This window comes from Macrotis lagotis, chromosome 2 (assembly GCF_037893015.1).
Source record: "Macrotis lagotis isolate mMagLag1 chromosome 2, bilby.v1.9.chrom.fasta, whole genome shotgun sequence".
NCBI classification, from domain to species: domain Eukaryota; kingdom Metazoa; phylum Chordata; class Mammalia; order Peramelemorphia; family Peramelidae; genus Macrotis; species Macrotis lagotis.
Window position 1 is genome coordinate 336,698,182 of NC_133659.1, and position 24,616 is coordinate 336,722,797.

Genomic DNA, 24,616 nt, shown 5'->3' on the forward strand with positions numbered 1-24,616 from the left:
AGCGGGCGGGGCTGGAGGCTGCCGCTGAAGGACGGACGCGAGGGCACAAGCCACAAGTGCCAGGCCTCTGCCCGGAACGGACCCCCGCTCCTAGATCGAGCCGTGAGTAGGGGGCTCCCACGCGGCCGGGGAGCAAAAGGACAGCCCTCCCCAGCCTGTCCTGCGGCGGCCACTCGCCGGGGCCGGGGCACAGGATGGGCAGGGCTGAAGGGGGTCACTCGCGTTCTGCGCCCCCTCCCCGCCCCCGCTGCACTCCTCTTCCCTCTCCTCCCCGGGTTCTATATGGGGGTTCTTCAGAGCCCCGGCCTGGCGATGACACCCGAGGCCACGCGGGGCCCCGGCACCCCGGGTTCCTCCCAGCCCTGCTTTGGGACATCGCCCCTCGGGGTCCTTGGAGGCAGTCCCGCCTTCCGAGTGGGTGGGGCCGTTGTGGTCCCGCCCCCTCGCGTGGGGTCGCTGGAACGAAGGGACTGAGGGGCTCGAGGCTCGGCGGCCGTTGGCGGCTCGGGGCTGGCCATGGGGCGCAAGGCGGCCGGCCGGGGCCGGGGCCAGGGCCGGGCCGGCGTCTGAGGGCGGCCCCACAGCCTCGAAGCCCAGCCCGGCGTAGCCCACCCGGCAAGCCCGGGCCGGCCGGCCGCGGGGGCCGGGGTCGAGCTCCGTGGTGAGGGGCCGGGGGGGGGGGGGGGGGACAAGGGGGCGGAGCGGGGCCAGGGCTGCCCTGGGGAGGACTCAGAGCTGGGGCCCCCAGCCTCTGGAACCGGGGACGGGGTCGGGGGGAGCTTGTGCTGCATCCTGGGTTGGGGCGGAAGGTCCTGAAGCTGCCAGGTAAGACGGGATGCTGGGTGGAGGGGGAGGCCGCCACACAGGGAGATGCAGGATTGGGAAAGGTCAGTGGTTGCAGGACTCGGACAGGCACAGTCACTAAGGCTGGGTGCGGGGGTGTCCAGAGATACAGGGCCAGGCAGGCCAGGAGCCGGATGAGAGGACCCAGGCCCGAGGGGGAAGGGGGCAGAGCCCCTGGGCTGGAGTAAGCCAGGCTTCAGGGAGGCTGAGTCCAGGAAAGGAAGCTGGAAGTTGAAGGGAGAGGCACCAGCAGAGAAAGCTGCTCTGATGGAAAGCATGAAGGAAGGAGTGGTAGAGCAGGGAAGGAAGGTCCAGGTGGCTTGGCACATCACCTAGGATGTTGGAGTGAAGGGAGAGTGAAGGAGTGCAGCAGCAGCTCCACTGGGAGGCCTGGGGGTGAGGTGCGTTCCATTTGGGGCTTAAGAGGGGCTGAGTGGTGACTTATTTGGGACTCCCAGGTAAGAAAATGAGCTCCACTAGTACAGACTACCAGTCTCTAAGGCACCTTAGAAGAATGAGAGGGAATTGCCCAGGGCCTCACGGTCCTAGGTCAGAGGTGGGTCAGAACACAGGCTCTGAGGCCAGCTCCTGTTGGACCAAGCTGAGCAGTCAGGTGGGAGTGAATCTCTTGGGAGAGTTGTTTCTTTCCATGGGGAGAGATGAGATGGGACCGGGCAAGGATAGGAAGGGGAAGCAGAGGAGGCCTGGGCCTTCTGGGAGGTAAATGAAGAACTGTCCAGGACTGGAAAAGTGGGAGGGGCCAAGGCTCAACAGGACCCAGGGGGCTGCACCTCTGCTCCTTAGTTAGGCATGGCTTCATGTCCCCCGAAGGCCACAACTGCCCTCCAAGATGGCAGAAGCCCACCAGGCCGTAGCCTTCCAATTCACAGTGACCCCTGATGGGGTGGACTTCCAGCTCAGTCGAGATGCCCTGAAGCATGTCTACCTGTCTGGCATCAACTCTTGGAAGAAACGCCTTATCCGCATCAAGGTAAAAGCCCAGGCAGGGCCAGGGGAGGGGGCTGGACTGTCAAATGCTTTCTGCTCAGTGCCAGGGTTCCCAGAGGCAAGAGGGGAAAGGCGATTCTTGCCTGGTCCTGTCTCACCTGGCTCCCGCTAGGCTCCCCTTCCTCTGTTGGTCCCCACACTGGCCACATGGGGGCAGCACTCCTGTTTCCTAAATTTCTCTCGGCTGGCCTGTTGGTCTCATGATTCCCCGTTCCTTAAGAGCCCTGGGGGGCTCTGCCCCCGCCCCCCCCATCCCCACAGAATGGCATCCTCAGGGGCGTGTATCCTGGCAGCCCCACCAGCTGGCTAGTCGTAGTCATGGCAACAATGGGCTCCTCCTACTGCAATGTGGACATCTCCTTGGGATTGATCAACAGCATCCGGAAATATATCCCAGAGGGGTGAGGAGGCTGAGCCGGGGAGGGCATGGAGACGGGTTGTGGGCTGGGCCATGGGCATCGGGTAGGTTCGGCTGCTGGGTGTGGAAGCGAACCCTGGCTTGGGCATCACATCCCCTCATTGTTGCTTACCGTCTGGATCACATCATTTCCTGGGCTTGGGTTTCTTCATCTGAAGAAGCTGAACTTCTGAGAGCCCTCTGTCCCTAGACTGAAGAGCCATTGTCACTGTCCAATTAGACTGGTCTCTTGAGACATCTGGGAGTCTCAGTCCAGAGCTCTCGGAGCACCGTGGATCGCTCTAGGACTTGTGGGTTTGGGGAGGAAGGAGGATGGATGAGATGGAGAAAAACCATCATGGAGAAGGTTGTTGAATCAGCACCGTGTCCCAGCTCCTTTTTCCAATCCCTGGACAGAGGCAGCCATTACCTGACCCTGCAGACCCGAACGCTCATCAGTGTGGGCATCTTCTCCACCGGAGTCTGGATGACTGGCATCTTCCTCTTTCGCCAGAGCCTGAAGCTGCTGCTCTCCTACCATGGCTGGATGTTTGAATTGCATGGCCACACCAGCCGAATCACCAAGATCTGGGCTGTGAGCAGGGCCTGGCCTGGGTTGGGAATGGGGGGGAGGGACCCTGAGAACAGGAGGCAGAATAGAAAAGGGCACCCTGGGGAGGAGATTGCCAGGAGAATTTTAGACCTTGGTCCCCTTTGCTCTTAAGCCCTTTGGTCTCTCTCTTGACTTGGAATTCAGAAGACTGGGCACTTCCCAGACCCCATAATGCTCTCATAACCTTCAGATCTGCGTCCGGCTCCTGTCCACTCGCCGACCCATGCTCTACAGCTTCCAGACTTCTCTGCCCAAGTTGCCAGTGCCTAAAGTGGCAGCCACAGTCAATCGGGTGAGGGACCCAGACGGGCTGTTGAGGTTTGGGGGAAGGGGGTGGCTTGGCTAGATAGAGGGTGGGCCGTGTCTCCAGCCCTGACCAGTCTCAGAGAAGGCCAGGCCTGGCATGGAGACAAGAGCCAACCCTGATGAGAGCTTGGGGGGGTGGGGGGCAGTACCTAGAATCTGTGAGACCCTTGTTAGATGATGAGGAATATTATCGAATGGAAATGCTGGCTAAAGATTTCCAAGAGAAGACTGCTCCCCGGCTCCAGAAATACCTGGTTCTCAAGTCCTGGTGGGCAACCAACTATGTGAGTGCTCTCCCCACCCCCACCCCCATGGAAGTTCCTCAGTTCTCTACTCCTCCCTCTCTCCACCAATCCCCAGGACCCCTCCTCCTACTACTACCAGACCCTGACCTCTCCCTCCTCCAACCTGACCCTGACCTCCCCCTCCCCTACAGGTGAGTGACTGGTGGGAAGAATACATCTACCTCCGAGGCCGGAGTCCCATCATGGTGAATAGTAACTACTATGTTATGGTAAGAGCTGCAGCCCCAGGGGACTCTGGGGCCACAGGGCAAGGGCATCCCACAGCTTGACTTGGCCTCTGATCTGTTTTCTGCAGCTTGAGCTGGGAGCCCCCAAAACAAGACAGGCCATGCTGGTCAGTTGCACAGAGAGGAGAGTAAACCTTGGGATCCCAGCAGGGCCGCCCTGGACACCCTGAAAGGCCATACATGCTAGCCATGTCCAAAGAGCAGACAGGGGGATAGCAAGTGCTAGAAAATGCTAGGGAAGAACCTAGAGCCCCAGGGCCAAGGGCGGGCTTCTAAGGGAAGTGGGATGCCAAGGGTCAGAGGTCAGGAAACAGATCCTTTATTAGTGCCTTCCCTTCTTTTGAATTCTTCCTTAGTCCAGTATCCCACTGGAATATTTCAAGAGGCTCCAGCTAGTCTCCAGTGATATCTGCTCAACCCTCCTCAGAGCCAACCCTGCCCAAGAATCTCTGGGAGCTCTTCATTGCTTACTGGCTAAAGTCTTAAATAATTGCTCCTGCCATTTAAGACCCCTAACCAACCCTTCCTCCTCCTCCTCCTCAGCACAGTGCCTCAGCTCCAGCCAGGTGGGGTCATTCATGACCATGTGTCCTGCTCCCCACCCAAAACCCTCTCTAAACTCTTCACTGCTAACCCAACCGTAGCCACCCTTTAAGGGCCATGTTCAGTGCCACCTCCTTGGCCCAGTTTTCCCCGTCTCCTCTCCCTTCTAACTTCTAGCATGTATCAAGCAGGTCCCCAGCTGGGTCAATGGCTTTGTCATACCCCAAAACCTGGAAGCATCAGGGCAGCCTGGGCCTCAGGGGAGCCTCGGTGGTTAACCTCCACAATCTTCCATGAGCTTCAGGGTTGCTGCCCTGTGAATTGGTTCTTGAATGAAGAATGGCAAGCCATGTGCTAGGCTTGCAACTGAGAGACAGACAAGGTCAAAGGGTGATGATGGCATTGTTGTTCAGTCATCTTGGTGACCCTGTTAGGAGTTTCCTTGGCAGAGATACTGGAGTGGTTTGCCATGTACTTCTCCAGCTCATATGACAGATGAGGAAACTGAGGCAAACTTGCCCAGACAACTAGTGTTTGAGGTGGTTTGGAACTCGGGGAAGCTCAATCTTCCCTGACTGCAGCCTCTCTGTGCACTCTGGCACCCCTAATCATAACAGCTAGCATTTCTGTAGAGTTTTAGTCCATATGGAAGCTGACTTGATCCTCACAACAATTCTGGAAATCAGGGAGCTATTAGCTGTTTTACTGATGAGATTTCAGTTCCTTGTTTAGGGTCACACAGCCACATTTGAACTCAGATCTTCCTGACAACCAAGTCTGACACTTTTCACTCTACCATCCAAAACCCTTCAGTATGTTGTCTCAGAATTTCACCACAGCCCCAAGAGGGGTGTTCTTTTGATTGTCATTTTACAATCGAAAAAGCTGACGCTGTGAGAGGCTAAGTCTTTGGCTTAGGAAGTGTCAGGGGCAGGTTTTGAACTCAGCGTTTCATGACCCAGGTAGAACACTCCAACTGCTATACAATGCCAGAGCCAAGGGAGATGGATGCAGCCAGAGTGATGTGAGAGAAACTTTTTTTTTAGTGGGAGCAATCAAGGAAGGCTTCTTAGAGGAGAAGGTAACAGATTGGGCCCTGAAGGAAGCCAAGGACCCCCAGCAGCATTGGAGGGAGGAGAGGCCAAGGCAAGGTCCAAGAGAAAATGCTAGGACAGCTTGTGAGGATCAAGGGAGCCCCAAGGCTAGAGCTGACTTGGAGAAGCCCTTGAAGGTCAAACTACATTTGGGGGCTGGGAGAGGGGCACATTCACACCTTCATTGTCTCCCGGACACATCCAAGTAGGTACAAAGGGCCAGCTAGGGCTTGGGCAGCATGGCTTCTGGGATGCTGGGAACAGCATGCCATAGAAAAGGAGCCAGAGGAGGCTGAGTTGGCTCTCTCCCTGACCTTGATGGTGACTGAGCAGAGGAGCAAGAGACCAGAACTGCACTTTTCTCTGCTTCCCTCTAGTCATGAGATTGGGCTCTTGGGCTTATGGTTTTTGGCCCACAGTTTGGCTGGCAGCTTGGTGCCATGGAATGAATAGTGTTTTGGGGATTTAGAGAGAATTGGGGATGAAATGCCACCTTCACCTGACCTTCACCTGAGCTCTGAGACCAAAGGTGGTACCAGCAGAGATGTTGGAGTTGGAAGAAGGGCCAAGAATCCACTTTGGATGTGTTCCCTACTTCTCTCCCATGTCCTTGAGAGTATGTGCTTCCCTCCCAAGCTCAGCAGGTCCACACTCATGGGAAGGGTCCCACAGGGTGACTTCATGGTCCTCTGTAAGAATGCGATTCAGGAAAGGGGAAATGTCAGATGGGGAGAGAATATGGGTTCAAGAACCTGACCAAGGAAAAGGACCAAGAGAGTAGAAGTGGTGAATTTACAAGGAAGCAACAGATGGGTGCAGAAGGGCAGTCAAGAGACCCAAGGGTGTGAGAGATGGCCAGAAGCTGAGGCCTAGGAGAAAAGGAAGGAGAGGAAATAATGGGTGGCACAGGCCATGAGGAGGCTGAGGGTGGAGAGACTTTCTGGAGAGTATTATCTCTCCTTAGGATTAGCAAAGGGCTGCCAAGACTAGAATGAGCCGGCTAACCTGGGAGTCTAAAAGCTAGTCTTAAGGGATTTGGCCAGCAACTTGTAGTTTGCCTGCGGGTGGGGGGTGGGGGGCGGAGATTTGTACCTGGAATTCCTTACTGCAACAAAGAAGACTTTGTCCCTAAAATAACAGGATGGCACAGCCCAGACCAAAATCGATTGTTCCTCATCATTCTACAATCATTAAGCATTTACTGGCAAGTGAAATGAATCTCGATCCCATCATCAGCTTCCACTTGAAGATGGGAAGATAGCATCCACAGTTCTTGACTCTTGGGTCAAACCCCCTCTGCCCCCTGCAGCACATCTCTTGCCAATCACTCCCTACCCTACTTTGCTGATTTGCTTCCTCCTGAACATTCTGAGCCCTTATGACACTGCTCTCTCTTGGGTCTCCTGCCAATCTGACCACTTCCTCTCCACCACCTGTGCTGGTTCATCCTTCAGGTCATGTCCCCAAATGGTGGGTGTTCCCCAGAATCTCTACATTGTGATGTCCTTCATTTCCTTGAATTTATCTGTCTGCCAATGACTCCCAGATCTATCTCCCGGGCTTCAAGTGCCAAAAACCTATTTGACATTTCAAACTCAAATGTCTACAACAGATCATTCTTTAGCCCTTGACCTCCATGAAAATACCACAGTCTAGGACTTCCAGATCAGTTACCTTGGCATTCTCCTGGACGCATCCTTTTTTTTTCCACCCCATATGACCAATCAGTGACCAAATCTCACTTCTCTGCCATCACAACATGGCTCCTATCTGATGCTTTGTCACCACACCCAAGTTCCTGCCTCAGCGAGATTCTGCCAACACCTCAAATCTCCCCATTCCAGTTCAGAGGGCCATTACTGACTGTCAGTGGCAGTACTTCTTGCCTCCCTTGTTTGGTTTCCTCACCTGGTGCCAACTTGACCTTCCAACCACCTCAGGTGTCACTTCTCCTCCTGAAGTGGGGGATGAAAGTAAACTGACATGACCCCCATCTCTGTCCTGTGCCTCTACACTGTCCCCCTTGGCTTCAGTCTCAAAAGGAGACCCCATCCTCTGCATGAGACTTTTCCTGGGAGAGGGGCTCAGCCAGGGCAGAATTGGTACCTAATACCTCTTGGTTGAATCAGAAAAGAACTGATTGATGCAATAAGCAACTGGGAGCCTCTGTTGATTCTTGAGAAGGGGAGTGACCTGAGGAAATGAGTGTTGTGGGATTCACGTAGGAACTGGTAGGGTGGATCAAGAGGGCAATAATGGAAGATTTGGCAGGAATTTACTGGCTCCATCATTTTCAGAAATTAGTTTGCACCTATGTAAGATTATATATTTGTAGTTCTTGGGGCTTGTCTCTGGTCTTGAGTCAACAGTGAGAAGCTTTAAATCAGGGGCCATGCCCAGTGGACATCTGAATCCCTTTGCCTGTTTAATTAGCTCTGGGGAAGTAAACCGAGGCCCAAAGAGAGGGAATGTCTAAGTAGCCCACTTAAAAAGATTTGAAACCAGATGTTTTGGCCCAGACCCATGAGAGAGGAGGGGTTCTTTCCTTCCCCTGAATTGGATATTCAGGGCAGTAATCTCAGGAATTTGGGGAACCATTTCCAAGGAAGGATGGACAGGACTAGAGACAAGGATGAGAAGAGGCCATCTGTGGTCTGACTTGGTGGGGTTCAGAGGCTCCCCCCACCCCCAGCCCACAGCTCCTGCTTCATTCCCCCCCCCCAGGATTTTGTCATGACCCAACATACCAACATTCAGGCAGCTCGACTGGGCAACGTGGTTCATTCCATGATCATGTACCGACGCAAGCTGGACCGTGAGGAGATCAAGCCTGTGAGTGTGGATCCAGGGGCCTGGACTCAGGAGGGCTGGGGGCCAGCAGGCCCCTTGATGGGCCCCTGAAGTCTTCCCCTCTCCTGGGCCTGTTCCATAGGTGATGGCTCTCGGCATTGTTCCCATGTGTTCGTATCAGATGGAAAGAATGTTCAACACCACCCGAATCCCTGGCAGAGATTCAGGTACCCAGTGCTGGCTTCCCAACTTCCCCCCTCCCCCTTCCCCCCCCCCCGTCAGCCTTGGCCCTTGGCCTCTGGGAGACCAGAACAGTCTCCAACCTGGAAAGAAGCCTATACCTCTATTTCCTCTATTTCCCAGTGGGACCTCATCTCTTGTCAGATGCCAGACCCAGAATACCCACATATAGAGTCAAAATCTATGTCTAGGAGGTGTGGGGAGGGCTGAGAATGAAGGAATTTGGGGAGAAGAGCATTCAGCCCTGTGTGCCAACCATTTTAAATCAAAGGCACACAAACACACAAATCCAAGGCCAGCTCATCAAGGTCCATTGAAGGGGCAAAGGCAGGGGCATGTAGTGAAAGGACTGTAGGATCAACCAGTATAGACTTAGATGACCTGTAGGAAGGGTGAGCCAGCCCTTCTTGGGGATGCTGGGAGAGGGGCCTAGGTCAGAAGAATCATGAGTGGTGGGAGCCTGTGTGGGATGGACAGAGGGCCAGAAACCGAGGAAGCAACAAAGTCTCTGTTGGGGCTGGCTTGGCTATAGGCACAGGAGCACAGACAGAGAAGGTTGAGTCGCAGCAGGATGGAGGATTCTCCCAAAGGAGCTGTCTGGGTCCCATTCTGTCCCCACTTCTCCAGGCTTCCATCCTCCATCCTTGCAGTTGGCTGGCAGCAGTGATGCTGCCTTCCCTGCCCCCATAACCTTTGGCTCCCCTGCCCCCAGATGTGTTACAGCACCTTCTCGACAGCAGGCACGTGGCTGTCTACCACAAGGGCCGCTTCTACAAGGTCTGGCTCTACCAGGGAACCCAGCTGCTCAAGCCTCGGGATCTTGAGATGCAGTTCCAAAGGATCCTGGATGACCCTTGTCCCCCCCAGCCTGGAGAGGAGAAACTAGCGGCCCTCACAGCTGGGGGCAGGTATTGGAGCTGGGAAGGCCTGAAGACCCTGGGGGAGCGTATACAGAGAAAGGGAGGACAAGCAGTGGGCAAAGCCATGGGGTTGGGAGGAGTCCCCTAGAACTTGGGTACATTGGAGCTTATCTGAAGATGATGCCTGCTTCCTGGGAGAAGCCCACCTGAATGGGGCCTTCTCACTCCCCTCACTGGCTTCCAGAGCAGAGAGCCTACCATCCCCTCCTTGCTGAGCTATCCTAGATAAGTCATTTCCAAGTCCTCCTTAGGAATGGAGGGGATGGATTCAGTGGCCTCTTGAGGAACTCCCATAGTGCTCCCCAAGGCCTCAGGTGAGCCTAGGGGCCCCCACATCCCACCTGATGCTTCCATGGTCCTCCAGGGTACAATGGGCAGAGGCACGCCAGAACTACTTCAGTACAGGCAAGAATAAGGTTTCACTGGAGGCGATCGAGAAGGCAGCTTTCTTCGTGGCCTTGGATGAGGAGGCCCATGGCTATGACCCCGAGGACGAGGCCAGCCTCAGCCTCTATGGGAAGGCTCTGCTCCATGGCAATTGCTATAACAGGTACCACCCCCTCTTCTCCTACCCTGCTCCTCCCTTATCCTTATCCAACTGCCTCTCTGGACCTCCTGGCTGGGAGCCCACCATAGCCCCACCACTCAAGCCTACCCCTGTCTTCCCCTGCCTGTTTCTGCCACACACAGGTGGTTCGATAAGTCCTTCACCCTCATTGCTTTTAAGAATGGTAAGCTGGGCCTCAACACTGAGCATGCCTGGGCTGACGCTCCTGTTGTTGGACACCTCTGGGAGGTAAGGATGCCCAGGTCTGGGAGGTGATGGGAAGAGTGAAGCTTCTGCTGGAGTCCTCATCCCACCCCCTTCTGCAGTTTGTGTTGGCCACAGATGCCTTCCACCTGGACTACAATGAATCTGGCCATTGCCAGGGGAAGCCGAACCATGCCCTGGCCCCCCCTCAGAGGCTACAGTGGGATATCCCAGAGGAGGTAGGTGTTAAACCCAGGATGAGGGCCCATTCCCATCAGACAAGCTGAGGCAATTCGTGGTATGGGGGCCAGGCCATCCCCCTTTCCTTCCTGTCCTGGCCTCCTGAGGGCCACTGGGGGCTCAGTTTCTCCCTGGGCTCACCCACAGGGCCAGAAGATGATCGAGAGCTCCTACGAGGTGGCCAAGGCCCTGGCAGATGATGTGGAACTCTACTGCTTCCCATTCCTGAACTTCGGCAAGGGCCTCATTAAGAAGTGTAGGACCAGCCCCGATGCCTTTGTGCAAATCGCTCTGCAGCTGGCCCATTTTCGGGTAAGAACCCAAAGGCCACTCTGGGCAACTACTTGGGGTGATGAGGCAAGTGGAGGGGAGGAGGAGAGCTGGCCCGAGAAGGGCCCCAACACTTGAACTCACTCCAGGACAAAGGCAAGTTCTGTCTGACTTACGAGGCCTCAATGACACGGATGTTTCGGGATGGCAGGACAGAAACTGTGCGATCCTGCACCAGTGAGGCCACGGCCTTTGTTCGGGCCATGATGAACAATGGGTACATGGTGAGTGCCAGCCTGGGGAGGTGGGGACTGGGGCTGGGGCCTCCCTTGGAGGTCTGACTGGCCACCGGTTTCTGTTCCTCCCCTGTAGAAGCTAGATCTCCAGGATCTCTTCCGCAAAGCTGCTGATAAGCACCAAAACATGTACCGGCTAGCCATGACTGGAGCTGGCATCGACCGGCATCTCTTCTGCCTTTATATAGTCTCCAAATACTTAGGCCTCCACTCCCCTTTTCTGGCCCAGGTGAGTGACCCCTGGGAAGTTCTGCTGGGGAGGTTTCTGGAGCTTCCAGCTTCTCCCTTTCCATCCATTCCACTTTCATCATCCCCTTTCCTTTGCCTCAGGTCCTGTCAGAGCCCTGGCGCCTCTCCACCAGCCAGACAGCCCAGTTCCAAATCCGCATGTTTGACCCAGAGAAGTATCCTAACCATCTGGCACCTGGAGGGGGCTTTGGCCCAGTGAGTGACCCCTCTGGGACCAGGGGAGGGGGTCTGGCCTCTGTAGGCAGAGTCAGCAGCCATGGTGGGCAGCCCATCCCAGAAGTACAGATGCAGGCCCCTTTCTGTCCTGGCAGTGTACCATTCTTTCCCCTTTCCTAGCTGGAAACATTCACTGTCCATTGATGTCCATCAGTCTTTAGCCTTAGACATGAAATCCAAGGGCACTGTCTCCAGAAGGTTCTTCTGAAAATGGGTGTTATCACCTGAGCAGGGCGGAGTCACAGGGCCTGGTTCTTTGCCATTAAGTTTGTCAGGTTAGCTCACTCCCTCTTGGAAAAAAGATGGGTGAGAGTTGACTGAGGCTGTAGTGGAGTCAGAGTGAATGGCTCTGTGTCTTTTGGATGTTGGGGCTGCTTGTACATGGAAGGCATGAAGTGGCCACATCCTGACCTTGCTGATCTCAGGAGCTAAGACTGGGCCAGAGACCGGCCCTATTTTTAGTCCCCAAATTTCTCACCACCTGCACTCCTTCTTCTTGGTGCCACCCAGGTAGCTGATGATGGGTACGGGGTTTCTTACATGATTGCTGGCGAAAACACCATCTTCTTCCATGTCTCCAGCAAATTCTCAAGTTCAGAAACAGTGAGTTGAATGCTAAGCCTGGGACCTGGGCAACTGGGGAGGAAGGGGGGAGAGGAAATAAGGAATAGGTGCTAGGAGCTCCATGGGCCCTGGGGCAGTGAGGGAACCCTGCCTGGAACAGGAGTGGGCAGTCCATGTGGAGATTTTAGAGAATGGCTATGGGGGCTTGGTGGGCCTGGGGCCTGCCTTGCAGTGACAGGGAGCTTTGCCCCAACAGAATGCCCAACGCTTTGGGAATAATATCCGCCAAGCCCTCCTGGACATCGCTGCTCTTTTTGAGCTTCCTGTCCTTAAGCCAGAGAGCTGAGACTGGAGAAGGTGGCCAGCTGCCCTTCCCTTTGCCCCTGACCCCAGTGGCAGGAAGGGAGGGACCTGTGGCCCGCTCCCAGGGATAGGGAGGCAGCCACAGCCCACGAGCACGCCTCACCTCAGGAGAGCAAGGCCCCTCTATCCACCTGGCCAAACACTGACCCCTAACAATAGAGACACAGGAGGCGGGAGTGGGAACAGAATTTGTATTTTTTTCAGTAGATGTTAATAAAAATAAGGCTCTTTGTGGAATTCTGTCCTAACCATTAGGTAACAGACTTTGGTTTCTGTATTGTGTGTGAGCTGACACAAGCATGACAGTGGGGTGGGGATGATGGAGCTGAGATGAGCAGATTGGGAGGGCTGCGGCCCCTCCCTGAATTGTTCCCCAGGATTGAGTGTGTGCTGGGGTACTCAGACTCATGGTTACACATTCAATAAAACTCAGGTTACAGAATACTCACAATTCCTTGTGTTAATGCTCTGCCTCTCTCCTGCGTCAAGGACAGGGCCATTGGACAGCCCTCTCTAGCCTGGGCCCAGAGATAGAACTCTTTTGCAAGGCAATGAGGTTAAGTGACTTGCCCAAGGTCACATTTGAACTCGGGTCCTCCTGGCTCCAGGGCCTGTGCTCTATCGACTGTGCCACCTACTTGCCCCATAGGTAGAACTCTTGAGATTCACTGCTCTTGAATTCAGATAGGGCCACTGGTTGAACTGGCCTGTGGGTCCCATGAATAAAAGAACCTCAGGAGACAAAGGATGCTCTGTTCTGGTCATTCTTCTCTTGAAGGACCCACTCATCTTGCTGAGCTATTTAGGTTTGGGCAGAGTGCCCCAAATCTAGGGTCAACTGGGGGAGTTCATCAGTCTTGGAGGGATGGAGTCCCAGGTGGAACGCTGTGGAGCAGGCATCTATTGGCCTACAGCTGGAGAGGCAGGAAGAGGCCTGGAGGAATGCAGGGCCAGGGAAAGGAGTCTCAGAGTAGTTGTATAGTTAAGATGGGTGGAGGGATGGGGAAGGGAAAGAGGCAGGACATTGTGGCAGCCAGGGAGACTGTGGGCTCTTCGTGGAAGGGCCCAGGAACTGGGACTTGAAAGGCTGAAGCAGCTTGGAAAGACAATGAGGGGAAGGAGCAGGGGAACCCTGGGAGCCCACCCATTAGTGTCGTTGTATACCCAAGACTGAATTGAACAATCTTTACCCTGAAAGGGAAGCAGGTCTGCAAAGACAGATGATAGCACTCAGGCTGGGCTATATCCCTGAGGGCACCAAGGTTAGAGTGGTGTGACCTGGATAAGGATCCAGCCAGGGACAGTCAGAGAGGCTATGAAAAATGACAAATGAGCACCTGGGTCTTTTCAGGGAAGGCATTCTTTCCGGATAGGGTGGCTTGATTCAGCAGCCGGGTGGTGCCAGGAGAGAGTGTTCATGGACCTGGGGGGAGGGAACAAGACAGAACCCCAGCTGCTCCCACTTCCGGACACTAGCTCCAGACGTTTGTAGGGCACCTTTGATGTATTTATTTGGTTGACCTCTAATCCCCATCGATGGTCACGGGGTAGGGGGTGCTGCCCTCCAGGAGGGGGGCATTCACATTGCTTGCGGGCCTTGGCATAGGGATCCTAGGCTCATCCCTGCTGGACGAAGCTCCCGGGAGGCGTGTCTGCCGTCCCGTGCCATCCCGAGTGGGGGGACAAAGCCCTTGGACCCAGCCCGAGTGGCATGAAGAGCTCTGGTCTTCTAGCCCGCCCCACCCACAACCCCCGAAGGAGCTAAGCCAGGGGAGGAGACGAGCAGCTGCTGCTGTCCACCGAGGCCAAGCTCCCACCTCAGGACCCCCCCCCTGTCGCGGGATCCCAGCTCGTCCTGCCCCTTTCCCATTCCGGCCGTCGGGGCCCACTTTGAGGTTATCTTGGCCAACCCCTGAGGGGCCTGGCGCATGGGCCCGGCAGCTGTGCTCTCCGCCCACCGCCGGGCTAGGAGGAGGCGCGCCTCCCCGGGCGCACAGCACAGGCTTGGCCCAGCAGGAGGCCCTCCCCCGCCCCCCCCCCCCCCCGCCGGGCGCCGGGCGCGCATGGGCAGAGGGCGACAGCCTCGGTCCGGGGCGGGCTCGAGCAGATGGGGCGGAGCCCGGAGCCCGGCCACGGAAGGGATGGGCGCGAGTGCGCCTGCGCCAGGGCCGAGCGGGGGCGCGGCGGCCCCGGGGGCAGATGCGCCTGCGCCAGGGGCGGGGCCGGGGCGGCGGCGCAGGCACGACTGCGCCTGCTCGAGGGGCGGGGCGGGGCGGCGCGCCTTTGGCGGGAGCTCAGCGGGCGGGGCCGCCAGTAACGGCCGGGGCGGGGCCGCGGAGAGGAGCGTCCGGCGGGGTCCGCCCCATGAGCCCGCCCGGAGGTGGTGGTGAGAGAGGGCCGCGCCCCCTCGGCTGCCCGGCCGGGCCCGCCCTGCCCCCAAGACCAGCCCCCAGCCCCCTGCCCAGGCCCCTCTCTGGAACTTTCTCCCCCCGGCGCCCCCCAGGCCAGGCCCCTTTCTCGAACTTTCTCTCCACAATGACCCCTGGCGCAGGCCCCTTCCTGGAACTTGCCCTTCCCCCCCCTCACGGCCCCCCATGCGGTGCCCCCAGACTGGCACAGGCCCCCTTCCCCAAGCTTCTCACCTCCTCGGGTGCCCCCCGGGGGCCGTCACCCGCTCCTCCAGCTCCTCAGCCCCGTGCCCTCTCCTCAGAACTAGCCCCCGGGGCCCCCTCTAACCGCCTGCCAGGGGCTCCTCCCCTCCTCACCGGCCCAGCCCCCCCAGATCACCCCCTCACGGGGTGCTGCCCCCCCACTCCTCAGGCCCGGGAGGCTGCACCCCACCCCGCCCCTTTCCCATCCCCCAACTCCCCTCTGATGCCCCACGGGGACCCAGCCCTGAACCCCTCCCCCAGACCCTGCAGCACCCTCTCAGCCACCCAGCCCTCCAGATCTCACCCCGATGCCCCCTCACCAAGCTCACCCACAGTCTTCTGAAACCCCCCACATCCCATACCACCTCCCAGTGATCAAAAGAGACCCCCCATGCAGCAGCCCCCAGAGCCCAGCTTGAGTCTCCCTGCCCCCACCCCCAGATGGCTGAGTCCGATCCTGGGGACAGAAACTATGACAACATGCTGAAGATGCTGTCCGACCTGAACAAGGACCTGGAGAAGCTGCTGGAGGAGATGGAGAAGATATCGGGTAGAGCCGCTAGCCCTGCTCCCTCCTGCCGCCCTCCTCCCCTCCTCCTCCTCCTCCCCCCTTCCCCTCCTGCCGCCCTCCTCCTCTCCTCCTCCTCCTCCTCCCTCCCTCCCTTCCCCTCCTGCCGCCCTCCTCCCCTCCTCCTCCTCCTCCCCCCTTCCCCTCCTGCCGCCCTCCTCCCCTCCTCCTCCTCCTCCTCCCTCCCTCCCTTCCCCTCCTCCATCCTTCCTCCCTCTACCTCCTCCCACCCTCTCCTCCTCTCCTCCTCCTCCTCCCTTCCCCTCCTGCCGCCCTCCTCCCCTCCTCCTCCTCCTCCTCCTCCCTTCCCCTCCTGCCGCCCTCCTCCCCTCCTCCTCCTCCTCCTCCCTTCCCCTCCTGCCGCCCTCCTCCCCTCCTCCTCCTCCTCCCCCCTTCCCCTCCTGCCGCCCTCCTCCTCCCCTCCTCCTCCTCCTCCCTTCCCTCCCTTCCCCTCCTGCCGCCCTCCTCCCCTCCTCCTCCTCCTCCTCCCTCCTGCCGCCCTCCTCCCCTCCTCCTCCTCCTCCCTTCCCCTCCTGCCGCCCTCCTCCTCTCCTCCTCCTCCTCCTCCCTCCCTCCCTTCCCCTCCTGCCGCCCTCCTCCCCTCCTCCTCCTCCCTCCCTCCCTTCCCCTCCTGCCGCCCTCCTCCCCTCCTCCTCCTCCTCCTCCCTCCCTCCCTTCCCCTCCTCCATCCTTCCTCCCTCTACCTCCTCCCACCCTCTCCTCCTCTCTCCTCCTCCTCCCTCTCCCTCCTGCCGCCCTCCTCCCCTCCTCCTCCTCCTCCTCCCTTCCCCTCCAACATCCTTCCTCCCTCTCCCTCCTCCCACCCTCTCCTCCTCTCTCCTCCCTCCCTCCCTTCCCCTCCTCCATCCTTCCTCCCTTCTCCCTCCTGCTACCCTCCTCCTCTTCTCCTCCTCCCTCCCTTTCTTCCCCTCCTCCATCCTTCCTCCCTCCTCCCTCCTGCCTCCCTCCTCCTCCTCCTCCCTTCCCCTCCAACATCCTTCCTCCCTCTCCCTCCTCCCACCCTCTCCTCCCTCTCCCTCCTGCCACCCTCCTCCTCTCCTCCTCCAGCCTTCCTCCCTCTCCCTCCTCCCACCCTCTCCTCCTTCACTCTCCCTCTTCCCCTACCCTCTCCTCCCTCCTCCCTCCTGCCACCCTCCTCCTCTTCTCCTCCTCCCCTCCCTCCCTCTCTTCCCCTCCTCCATCCTTCCTCCCTCTCCCTCCTGCCACCCTCTCCTCCTCTCTCCTCCTTCACTCTCCCTCTTCCCCTACCCTCTCCTCCATCCTCCCTTCTTCCTCCTCCCTGCCCCTCTCCTCCTCTCTTCTTCTCTCCCTTCCTTCTCTGCCCCCGCTCACTGTCTCCTGGGCACCACCTCCCCAGGCCCTTGGGGAATATTGATCTTCTCTCTGTGGAATCATTTACTTAGTGTTGATGCAAACTCAACTTGAATCTTTTAAAGTAAACTGAAACTGTGGGGTGTCCAGAAGAGAGTCAGGGCAACGACTGGGCCCTTTCCCAATTGGGGATTTATAGGATCATAATTTGTGGCGTCACAGCTGAAGAATCTGGGGCTCCCAGGACCAAAACCAGAGGAACAGGAAGTGTGTCCCAGGCAGGAGGGCCAGCTTGGGCAAAGGTCCCTAAGACCACCGATGGATTTGGTTTGTAAGTGGAGAAAGGGGAGAAATGTAAACTGAGCCTGGGGAAGGAGGCCAGCAGACACAAGAGCTGACATGGATCTGAGGGGCCCTGGGGAGCAGGCCAGTTTTCACCCTTGAGGCCTGGTGCTTGGGCAGCTGCGGGGTCGATGGGATTGGGGAAAGAGAGAAACTTGAGCCGGAGGCCACACCCTAGTCCAAGAGGAGGGAGGAGGGGAGAGGGGCTCCATTCACTTGACAAGGACCTGGTTGTCTCAGGAGCAACAGAGTTGGGGAACTGGACAGAAAAACCCAGAAGAAAGAAGAGACTGGGCTCCATTTTGGCTGGATTAAATTTGGGAACCAGTAGGGACATCCGGAGGAGAAAAGCTCCAGCAGTTAACTAGTGAGAGTAGGCCTGGATTTGGGAGTCATGGGAGCTGTAAAGCTCACCAAGAGAGGCTGGGAAGAGAGAAGAGAGCAGGACCCCAGTACCTCTGCTGGATACCCGTGTTTGGAGCCCCCAGGGGGCCCAAAACCTGAGTTCTAAAGTGACCTTGGACACTTCTCATGTTGAAACCGGACATGGTTCTTATCCCCTACCTGCCTCAGTTGGGCATCAGAATAGCATGTGCTACCAGGTTTGTTGGAGGATCAAATGATGTCATATGGGTAAAGGGCCTGGTCTAGGGCTTGGCCCAGAGGCTGTTGTCCCTTGAGGACAGCCAAGCATTTCCCCTGGAATTCTTCTCCAGGTGCTTTATCCCTGGGAGGATCATTGAGACCTGCCTGGCTGCCTTTGAGCTATAGAGAAGTGGGGGCCTGCCCAGAGAGTAGCCCAGGGAGGTAGGATTCACACCTGGCTCTCCTGATTCCAGCTGCTCCAGCCACATTCTCCCAGCTCTTCTTCTCTTCCCTGACTTGATTTCATGTCTTGACATTCATCCATCCCACCACCCTTTCAGACAGAAAGGGCATTTCCAGTTTGACAAATAAAATCATGAATAATTTCATATCCATAAATTTCTTTCTCTTCCCTTTTCAAGTCCCATCTTTGAAATGTAGCCCTCAGGCTCAGGAAAGAACTGAGCAAAACCACCAACATGCCCAGTTGTGGTAGAAGGCAGATCCTCAGGGAGGCAGCTGAGCTACCATGGTGCCCAGAGCTCCAGGCCTGGAGGCAGGAAGAAGACTTCAGCTTCCTGAGTTCAAATCCCAGATACTCAACTAGCTGAGTGACCCTGGGCAAGTCACTTCCCTCTGTTTGTCTCAGTTTCCTCATCTGGAAATGACAAAGCACTGCAGTGTATCTGCCAAGAATGGGGTCTCGGGACTCAGGCACAACAATGGACAAGGCATTTGCTAAGTGCACCTCCCACCAACCTTGTGAAGCAAGTGTTATTATGAGACCTCCTTTACCAATGAGGAAATCCAGACAGTCTTTGGTGCTCTTTTCTTCCTTCTCACTATTCTCTTTAAAAACTTTTTAAAACTTTCGTAGTTTTAAATTTAGGTGACTCCTAAATCGGAATCTCCAGACCCAACATATCTTCTCAGGCCTTTACATCCAGAAACCTACAGGACACCACAGTTTTTCATGTGATTGTCATCCAACTGTCCTGCTGGTGCCTTTGAGGTCCCAGATGGAACCTGGTAACATCTTCCCTTCCTCTTCCTGCCTGTGTCATAACCAGTCACCTAGGCTGTCACATTCTTCACTTAGACACCAGACACCTGTCTGGGTTTTGTAGTTACTAAGTCCTGATCATCCCACCATGAGAGCAGAGGTCAGAGACATTGAAGGCCTTGGAAGAACATGTAAGACAGCAAGCTTACTTTGTAGATGAAAGACTGAGACCCAAAGATGCATGGCATCTGGCAGAAAGCCATATCTAGGATTCTTACTTGGAGCACTGGCACATCCTGAATCCGTCCTCCTTTCCCTCCTTACTCCCAACTAGGGGATTAGCACCTGACTACACTGTTACTGGGACCTTTTAACTGGGCTGTCAGACTCCTTTCCTAGGTCATCCCAGAATACCTCCCAAGGCCATCCAAGTCAGATATTCTGGAAAGGAGCATGCACTAGAGAAGTAAAGGAAGATTAGGGGTTCTTTTAAAGTGAGAGCTGAGGAAAATACTGTCCTCCAAAACTCTGGCTTGGGTCTGGAGAGAGTCAGGCAAACTTTTCTTTCCCACATAGCCCCACTAAAAGTTGGGAAAGTCGATTCTTGCTTGGTGATCTGCTTTCTACCCTTCAGGAAGTCCCAGGCACCCACCAGCTTCCTTCTTAATTCATCTAGGAAATGAGGGAGGTCTTCTAAATCAAACAGACTTTTTTGGGAATACTGTATGGGATGGTAATCTGTGTTGACATCTCATTAGACTAAACTCTATGCATGTGAGAACTGGGGATTATCCCAATTCTCTCTGCATACCATAACCCAGAACAGACCTGGATATTCCCCAATAATTTGGTGAGTCTATGATTTCTTTAACATTTCCTCTGATAGTGAAGATGCTCTCCACCCAGGCCTTCTCCTGTGTGATTCATATCACACATAAATATTCCAACATTCTAGGGTCCTTGCCTCTAGACTTCCTAACATGGATTCCTGTAGAGCCCATGGGCTCTTCCTAGGGGTGCTTCAATCTCACTATATAACCAACTTGATTTCCACATCATAAATCAGTTTGATAGTACCATTTACACCCTTTCTCCTGTACAATTCTTCACTAGTCATAGGCTGAAGTCTCCTTGGGCCCACCATTTCCCACCCATTCCCAATGTCCTTTGTGGGAGGGGCCTGCAGTGTTTGGAAACCATTGAGCTTCATGATTCAATCCCCATTCAGTATTACTGAAAGAATACTAGTTAACACCAGTATGATCTGGGATTTCAAGGTCAGAATCCAATTCAGTTGGTCCAACTCTGGGTTTATTAAGAGTGTAGATATTAAAGTAGGGAGGATACAGGTGCCCTGTTTGACTTCCTGCCACCTCAGGTCTCAGTGTTGACTTGAGCCAGGATATTTTCTCTGTTTCTCAGGAGGATTCCAAGTGGCTTCAGGAAGCCCTGGGGCTTTGAGGGTGGAAAATAGCCAGGATGAAGAGGAGAGCACTGTCCCAGGATCTGCAGAGCCCAAGGTGGGCATCCTCCCATGCATGATAACAGTTTAAAGGGTAGAGCAGAATGAGACAAGACCAGCTAGGAATGAGAAGGGAGGATCCTGGGGAGTGCCCGATGTTTTTACTGAGTGCTTCACTTCCTCCATGATAGCAGCATCATCTTTGACTAAGACGACTCCTATTTTAGGCCTCACTTGATTTTAAAATCAGAAGGACATCGAACAAGATTCTTACCATCACATCTTTCCAGGAAGCCTCTATAAATTTTAATGCATGTGAGGGAAACAGTTTGTTGGAAGACAGCCCTCAAGGCTACACTATACTCTTCCAAGCTAATTAATTAATCCTGCCTAGTACATAGTATGCTTTTCATAGAAGCTTGTTGATTGATAGTCAGTAAATAGGATCCTTTTTAAGATTTTTGCATTCTCTTCACCTTTCAGTCATTTGTATTACAGGAAACACATCTTTTGGAATAGTATTTTTGGGAACTGGCACATTGTTCTTTATGCCTTTATCAGGTGCACCCTCCATACTCTTGGGGTGAGATGGGAACAAACACAGAGATGCTTGGCTATTGGTACTTTGTTGATCACCATTTAGGGGTAATAATAAAGGTCATTATTTTTTTCCAAGTCTTTAAATATTCTCCCTTATTTTGTATATTTTGAACATTTATCTCCCGGTGACTTCAAAATAATTTCCTCATTGTGTCCGGACCTATCTGGACTCTTATGCTTTTGTCATCCCTGTTTTCTCTAGTATCTTTTCTGCTTTCTCAGGCATGTTCACATCAGAGCCATGATATAAGGGGGATCTCACTGGCAGAAAAAAGTTTGTTGGAAAAATCCTAGTGTACCTTAGCTATGTTGAATCTGTTTTGGGCCCTTTCCGTTTCATCCTTAAACTTTCTCAGGAGCTTCACTGGTCTTGCCAAAGTGGGCAAGCTTTTCTTGCTAAGCTTTCTGTAAGTCTAGTGTTCCTCTGTGTTTCCCTCTCTTCCACTGTCTTCCTCTGTTAATAAATGGCTTGTGAACATTTAGTCCAAAGTTATTCAAGTGGTTTTTTATTAAGCCATCTTTGCAAAGATGGACCAGCTCTCTCTTAAGGGGATAGAGGCACCCAAATCGGGAAATTCTAGGTCTTATATGCACTTTAAAGTCCTTCTCCTTTGTGCCAATCATTGGCTGGAGTCACAATCTAATTGATACGTTCATCCCCAGACGTTTCCCTGCCCCTGATTATACTAATGAGCAAGCACAACTACCTCCTTAAGCATGAGTGAAGAAAAAAGGACTTAAGACCCTAGGTTAACTCAGAACTAAGTGAGGCAAACTTGATCTAATCTCAGTTCTTGATCAGGTTGAGACTAAATCTTTTGTCTTACACTCACATACCTGCCCACAGGTAGACCCCAGTCTGTGTAATGTAAATTAACAATCTCTCTTCACATTCTTCTGGAACCCAAACACCCCCATATTCCTCACATCCTAAGATCATACAAATGTATTCTAAAATGACACTAGCTTTGGCTCTTTACTTGCCAGGTTAATTATTTATTGAATAGCATAGCTTCTAAGAGCTTTTGTTGTTCTTATAATAATTGATTTATATTACATTTTCTTTAGCAGTGGCAGTGGTCTGTGGGCAGCTAGGTGGTGTAGTGGATAGAGAGCACTGGCCTTAGAATCAGGAAGACCTGAGTTTAAATCCTGCCTCAGACATTTAATAATTACCTAGCCAGTGGCCTTAGGCAAGCCACTTAACCCCATTGCCTTGCAAAAAAACCTAAAAAAAAAACCAAACAAACAAATAGAGTCTAGCAAAACCAAATCCCCACTATGACCAAGTCTAAAAATGTATCTTATTCTGGATTTTAAATCAATCAACATTTCTGGCCAGAGTAATCATGGGTCATGATTGTATTAATTAGTCTGAAGTCTTTCAAAGTTGTATGAATTGTTTGCTTCTGCTTTGTTTACTCTGCATCAGTTCAAAGAAGTCTTATCAGTTTTCTTTGAAGTTGTCCATTTTCTCCTTTCTTATGGCATGTTATGTTTTATTTCACTCATTTCAGAATTTGAATAGTCATTCCCCAGCTGGAGAGACCCCCATACACACACTTAGTTTCCAATATGGGACTATTATGAAAAGAGATGCTATAAATATTTCTGTACATGAGTCCCTTTCATGGATTTCATTGGGATAAAGACTTGGTAATTGTATTGCTGGGTTAGAGGATATGCAGAATTTAGCAATCTTTGGGACCAGTTCCAAATTAATTTCCAGAGTGATTGAACCAATTCACAGATCATCAGTAATGCATTCCAATATTTATCATTTTCCTCTCCTCTTTGTCAAACTAATGGATATAAAATAGAACCTGAGTTTTTTAAAATTTGCGTTTCTCTAATTATTAGTGATTTGAAGCACTTTTCATATGGTTATTAAAAACTTAACTTTCTTCCCTTGAAAATTGCCCATTGATATCCTTTGATCGATTTTTCTATTGAGGAATGACTCTTAATTCCCCAAAAGTTTGAATAAATTCCTTACCTATCTTAAAAGTTATCCTTTTATCAGAAAAAAAGTTTTCCCAGTTTCTTATTGCTTTTCTAATTTTAATTGCATTAAATTTGTGCAAAATCTTCTTAATTTTATATCATCAAACATCCATTTTATTTGGTATTATCTTCTCTATCACTCTCCCAAGAGTCATACTTATGATTTCATCTTTAATGTCTAAGTTCTGAATTCATCCAGTTGGAGTTTATCTTGGATTTCTTGCTAAGACAGTTCAGGTAGCTCACCCTAAGTTTTACCCCTTGGCCCCTGACTCAAATACTCTAAATCTGCAATTCCTCCCAAGTCTTGAGACTTTCTCTGAGATTTTATCAAGGTCCCATTAGTGGGTTTTGGTCAATATTGGCAGTGTTTGCCGCTCTCCCCTACCAAGTCTATGTTCCTCCCATTCTTTGATGGAGCCATCTCAAAAAAGTCTTCCCAAGTGACACAGAGTTGACTCCTCCCACTGTGCTTTCAGTCGGATTCAGAACTGCAGGTTGTATATATTTAATTTAGTTGATTGGTGTGTGCTGAACATTTCTCAGGGATGTGTGCATCATGAAGGTGAGATTTATGTTATATTAATAGTGTTTTACATTCCACTCCCCCCCCCTTTCTTTTCCCTAGCACTTAGGCTAGAGGGTGATTTTTATTGGTGAGTATTTGAAGCACCAACCCTTCCTATCTAGAAGAGGAGAAGAAGAATCTTTATTCTATATACTAACATGGGGAAGAACTGGGATAGAATTATGGGACAAATTAAGAGAAATTATATATGGATATAGATATGAACATGGATAAAACTGAAAAGGAATAATGAGTCAGTAGCCCACAAATACCAATGATGTGGGGGGCATGATTGGATAGTAACTGGTATGGGAAAAGACCTGAGGGTCATGGTGAACAGAGCTCAGTTGGAATTTTCTAATGGGTAGAAGTCACAGGAGCTCAGCATGAGACCGACCTTTCTAGCACTGAACCTTAGAGAAATGAAAGGGGCAGCCCAGAAAGGCAGCCCAAGCAGAGGTTGGCAAAGCCTTTGTCAAGGAGGGAGTACAGACAGGAAGTATAGCCCACCAGACACCTTCTGCAGGACCTGGTTCAAAGGATCTTAGTGCCGATGGCATCTCTGCCCTACTGAGTCATGTCTTTAGCTTTCTACTGCCAGACTAATGGTTTGCAGTTTTTGCGAAATGCTCAGTTCTCTCCACTTTCCAATTTCTGGAGGCAGCATAGTCTATAGGACAGCAAGACAAATCCTGCTTCAGACATTCACTAGTGACCCTGGGCAAGTGGTTTAATGTCTCTTGCCTCAGTTTCCTCATTCATAAAATGAGGGACTTGAACTTGATGGCCTCCAAGGTTCATTCCAGCTCTGATCAAGGACCTTCTGATTTTTTTTCTTTTCATTTCCCTCTTGCACCTTACATGAGCTCTCCCAACCTGGCTCTGGCTCATTTGGGCCGCTGACATAGAACCTGGATCCCTCCCTGTGCCTTTGTGGCACCTCCTAATACCCCTGTCTGATTGTTGCAGTTCAGGCGACCTGGATGGCCTATGACATGGTGGTGATACGCACCAACCCTGCCTTGGCGGACTCCATGCGGCGACTGGAAGATGCCTTCTTGAACTGCAAGGAGGAAATGGAGAAGAACTGGCAAGAACTGCTCAATGAAACCAAGCCCAAGCAATAGGCCACTCCCTCTACACCTTCACGTCCCTCCTGGGCCTCCAGGACTCCCAGTCCGTCTGGGTCGGGTGAGAAGTCGAGACCCCATATATAGATGTACATACATAAGTGCTCACTGCCCAATGAAGGTATTTTCAAGCACA

At 53.2% G+C, this 24,616-nt stretch overlaps 2 protein-coding genes and 1 long non-coding RNA gene across 5 annotated transcripts; 2 read left to right on the forward strand and 1 right to left on the reverse strand.

The window, feature by feature from the left end:
- On the forward strand, positions 1-12,686 carry CPT1B (carnitine palmitoyltransferase 1B). Of its 2 annotated transcripts, none has more exons than XM_074227151.1 (19): positions 1-102; positions 1,675-1,834; positions 2,113-2,252; positions 2,666-2,843; positions 3,052-3,153; positions 3,314-3,451; positions 3,604-3,681; positions 8,061-8,168; positions 8,269-8,353; positions 9,079-9,274; positions 9,651-9,836; positions 9,977-10,082; positions 10,160-10,276; positions 10,425-10,589; positions 10,697-10,831; positions 10,920-11,072; positions 11,174-11,287; positions 11,819-11,911; positions 12,129-12,686. In XM_074227151.1, exons 2-19 carry the CDS (start codon positions 1,694-1,696, stop codon positions 12,216-12,218), a joined length of 2,325 nt encoding a protein of 774 aa, XP_074083252.1. In that variant the 5' UTR covers positions 1-102; positions 1,675-1,693; the 3' UTR covers positions 12,219-12,686. The 2 variants fall into 2 exon arrangements, with proteins under 2 accessions (XP_074083252.1, XP_074083251.1); XM_074227150.1 differs by lacking the exon at positions 1-102 and adding an exon at positions 406-661.
- Positions 12,209-14,936, reverse strand: LOC141515516 (uncharacterized). The gene is made up of 3 exons (XR_012476341.1): positions 14,878-14,936; positions 13,573-13,658; positions 12,209-13,169 (listed from the first exon to the last, which is right to left on the reverse strand). It is a non-coding gene; the product is annotated as an uncharacterized LOC141515516 (long non-coding RNA).
- Positions 14,473-24,616, forward strand: SYCE3 (synaptonemal complex central element protein 3). Of its 2 annotated transcripts, XM_074227167.1 has the most exons (4): positions 14,473-14,621; positions 15,328-15,436; positions 20,139-20,236; positions 24,320-24,407. In XM_074227167.1, the coding sequence occupies exons 2-4, from the start codon at positions 15,328-15,330 to the stop codon at positions 24,353-24,355; spliced, it is 243 nt and encodes an 80-aa protein (XP_074083268.1). In that variant the 5' UTR covers positions 14,473-14,621; the 3' UTR covers positions 24,356-24,407. The 2 variants fall into 2 exon arrangements, with proteins under 2 accessions (XP_074083268.1, XP_074083267.1); XM_074227166.1 differs by lacking the exon at positions 20,139-20,236 and having other exon boundaries at positions 14,479-14,621; positions 24,320-24,616.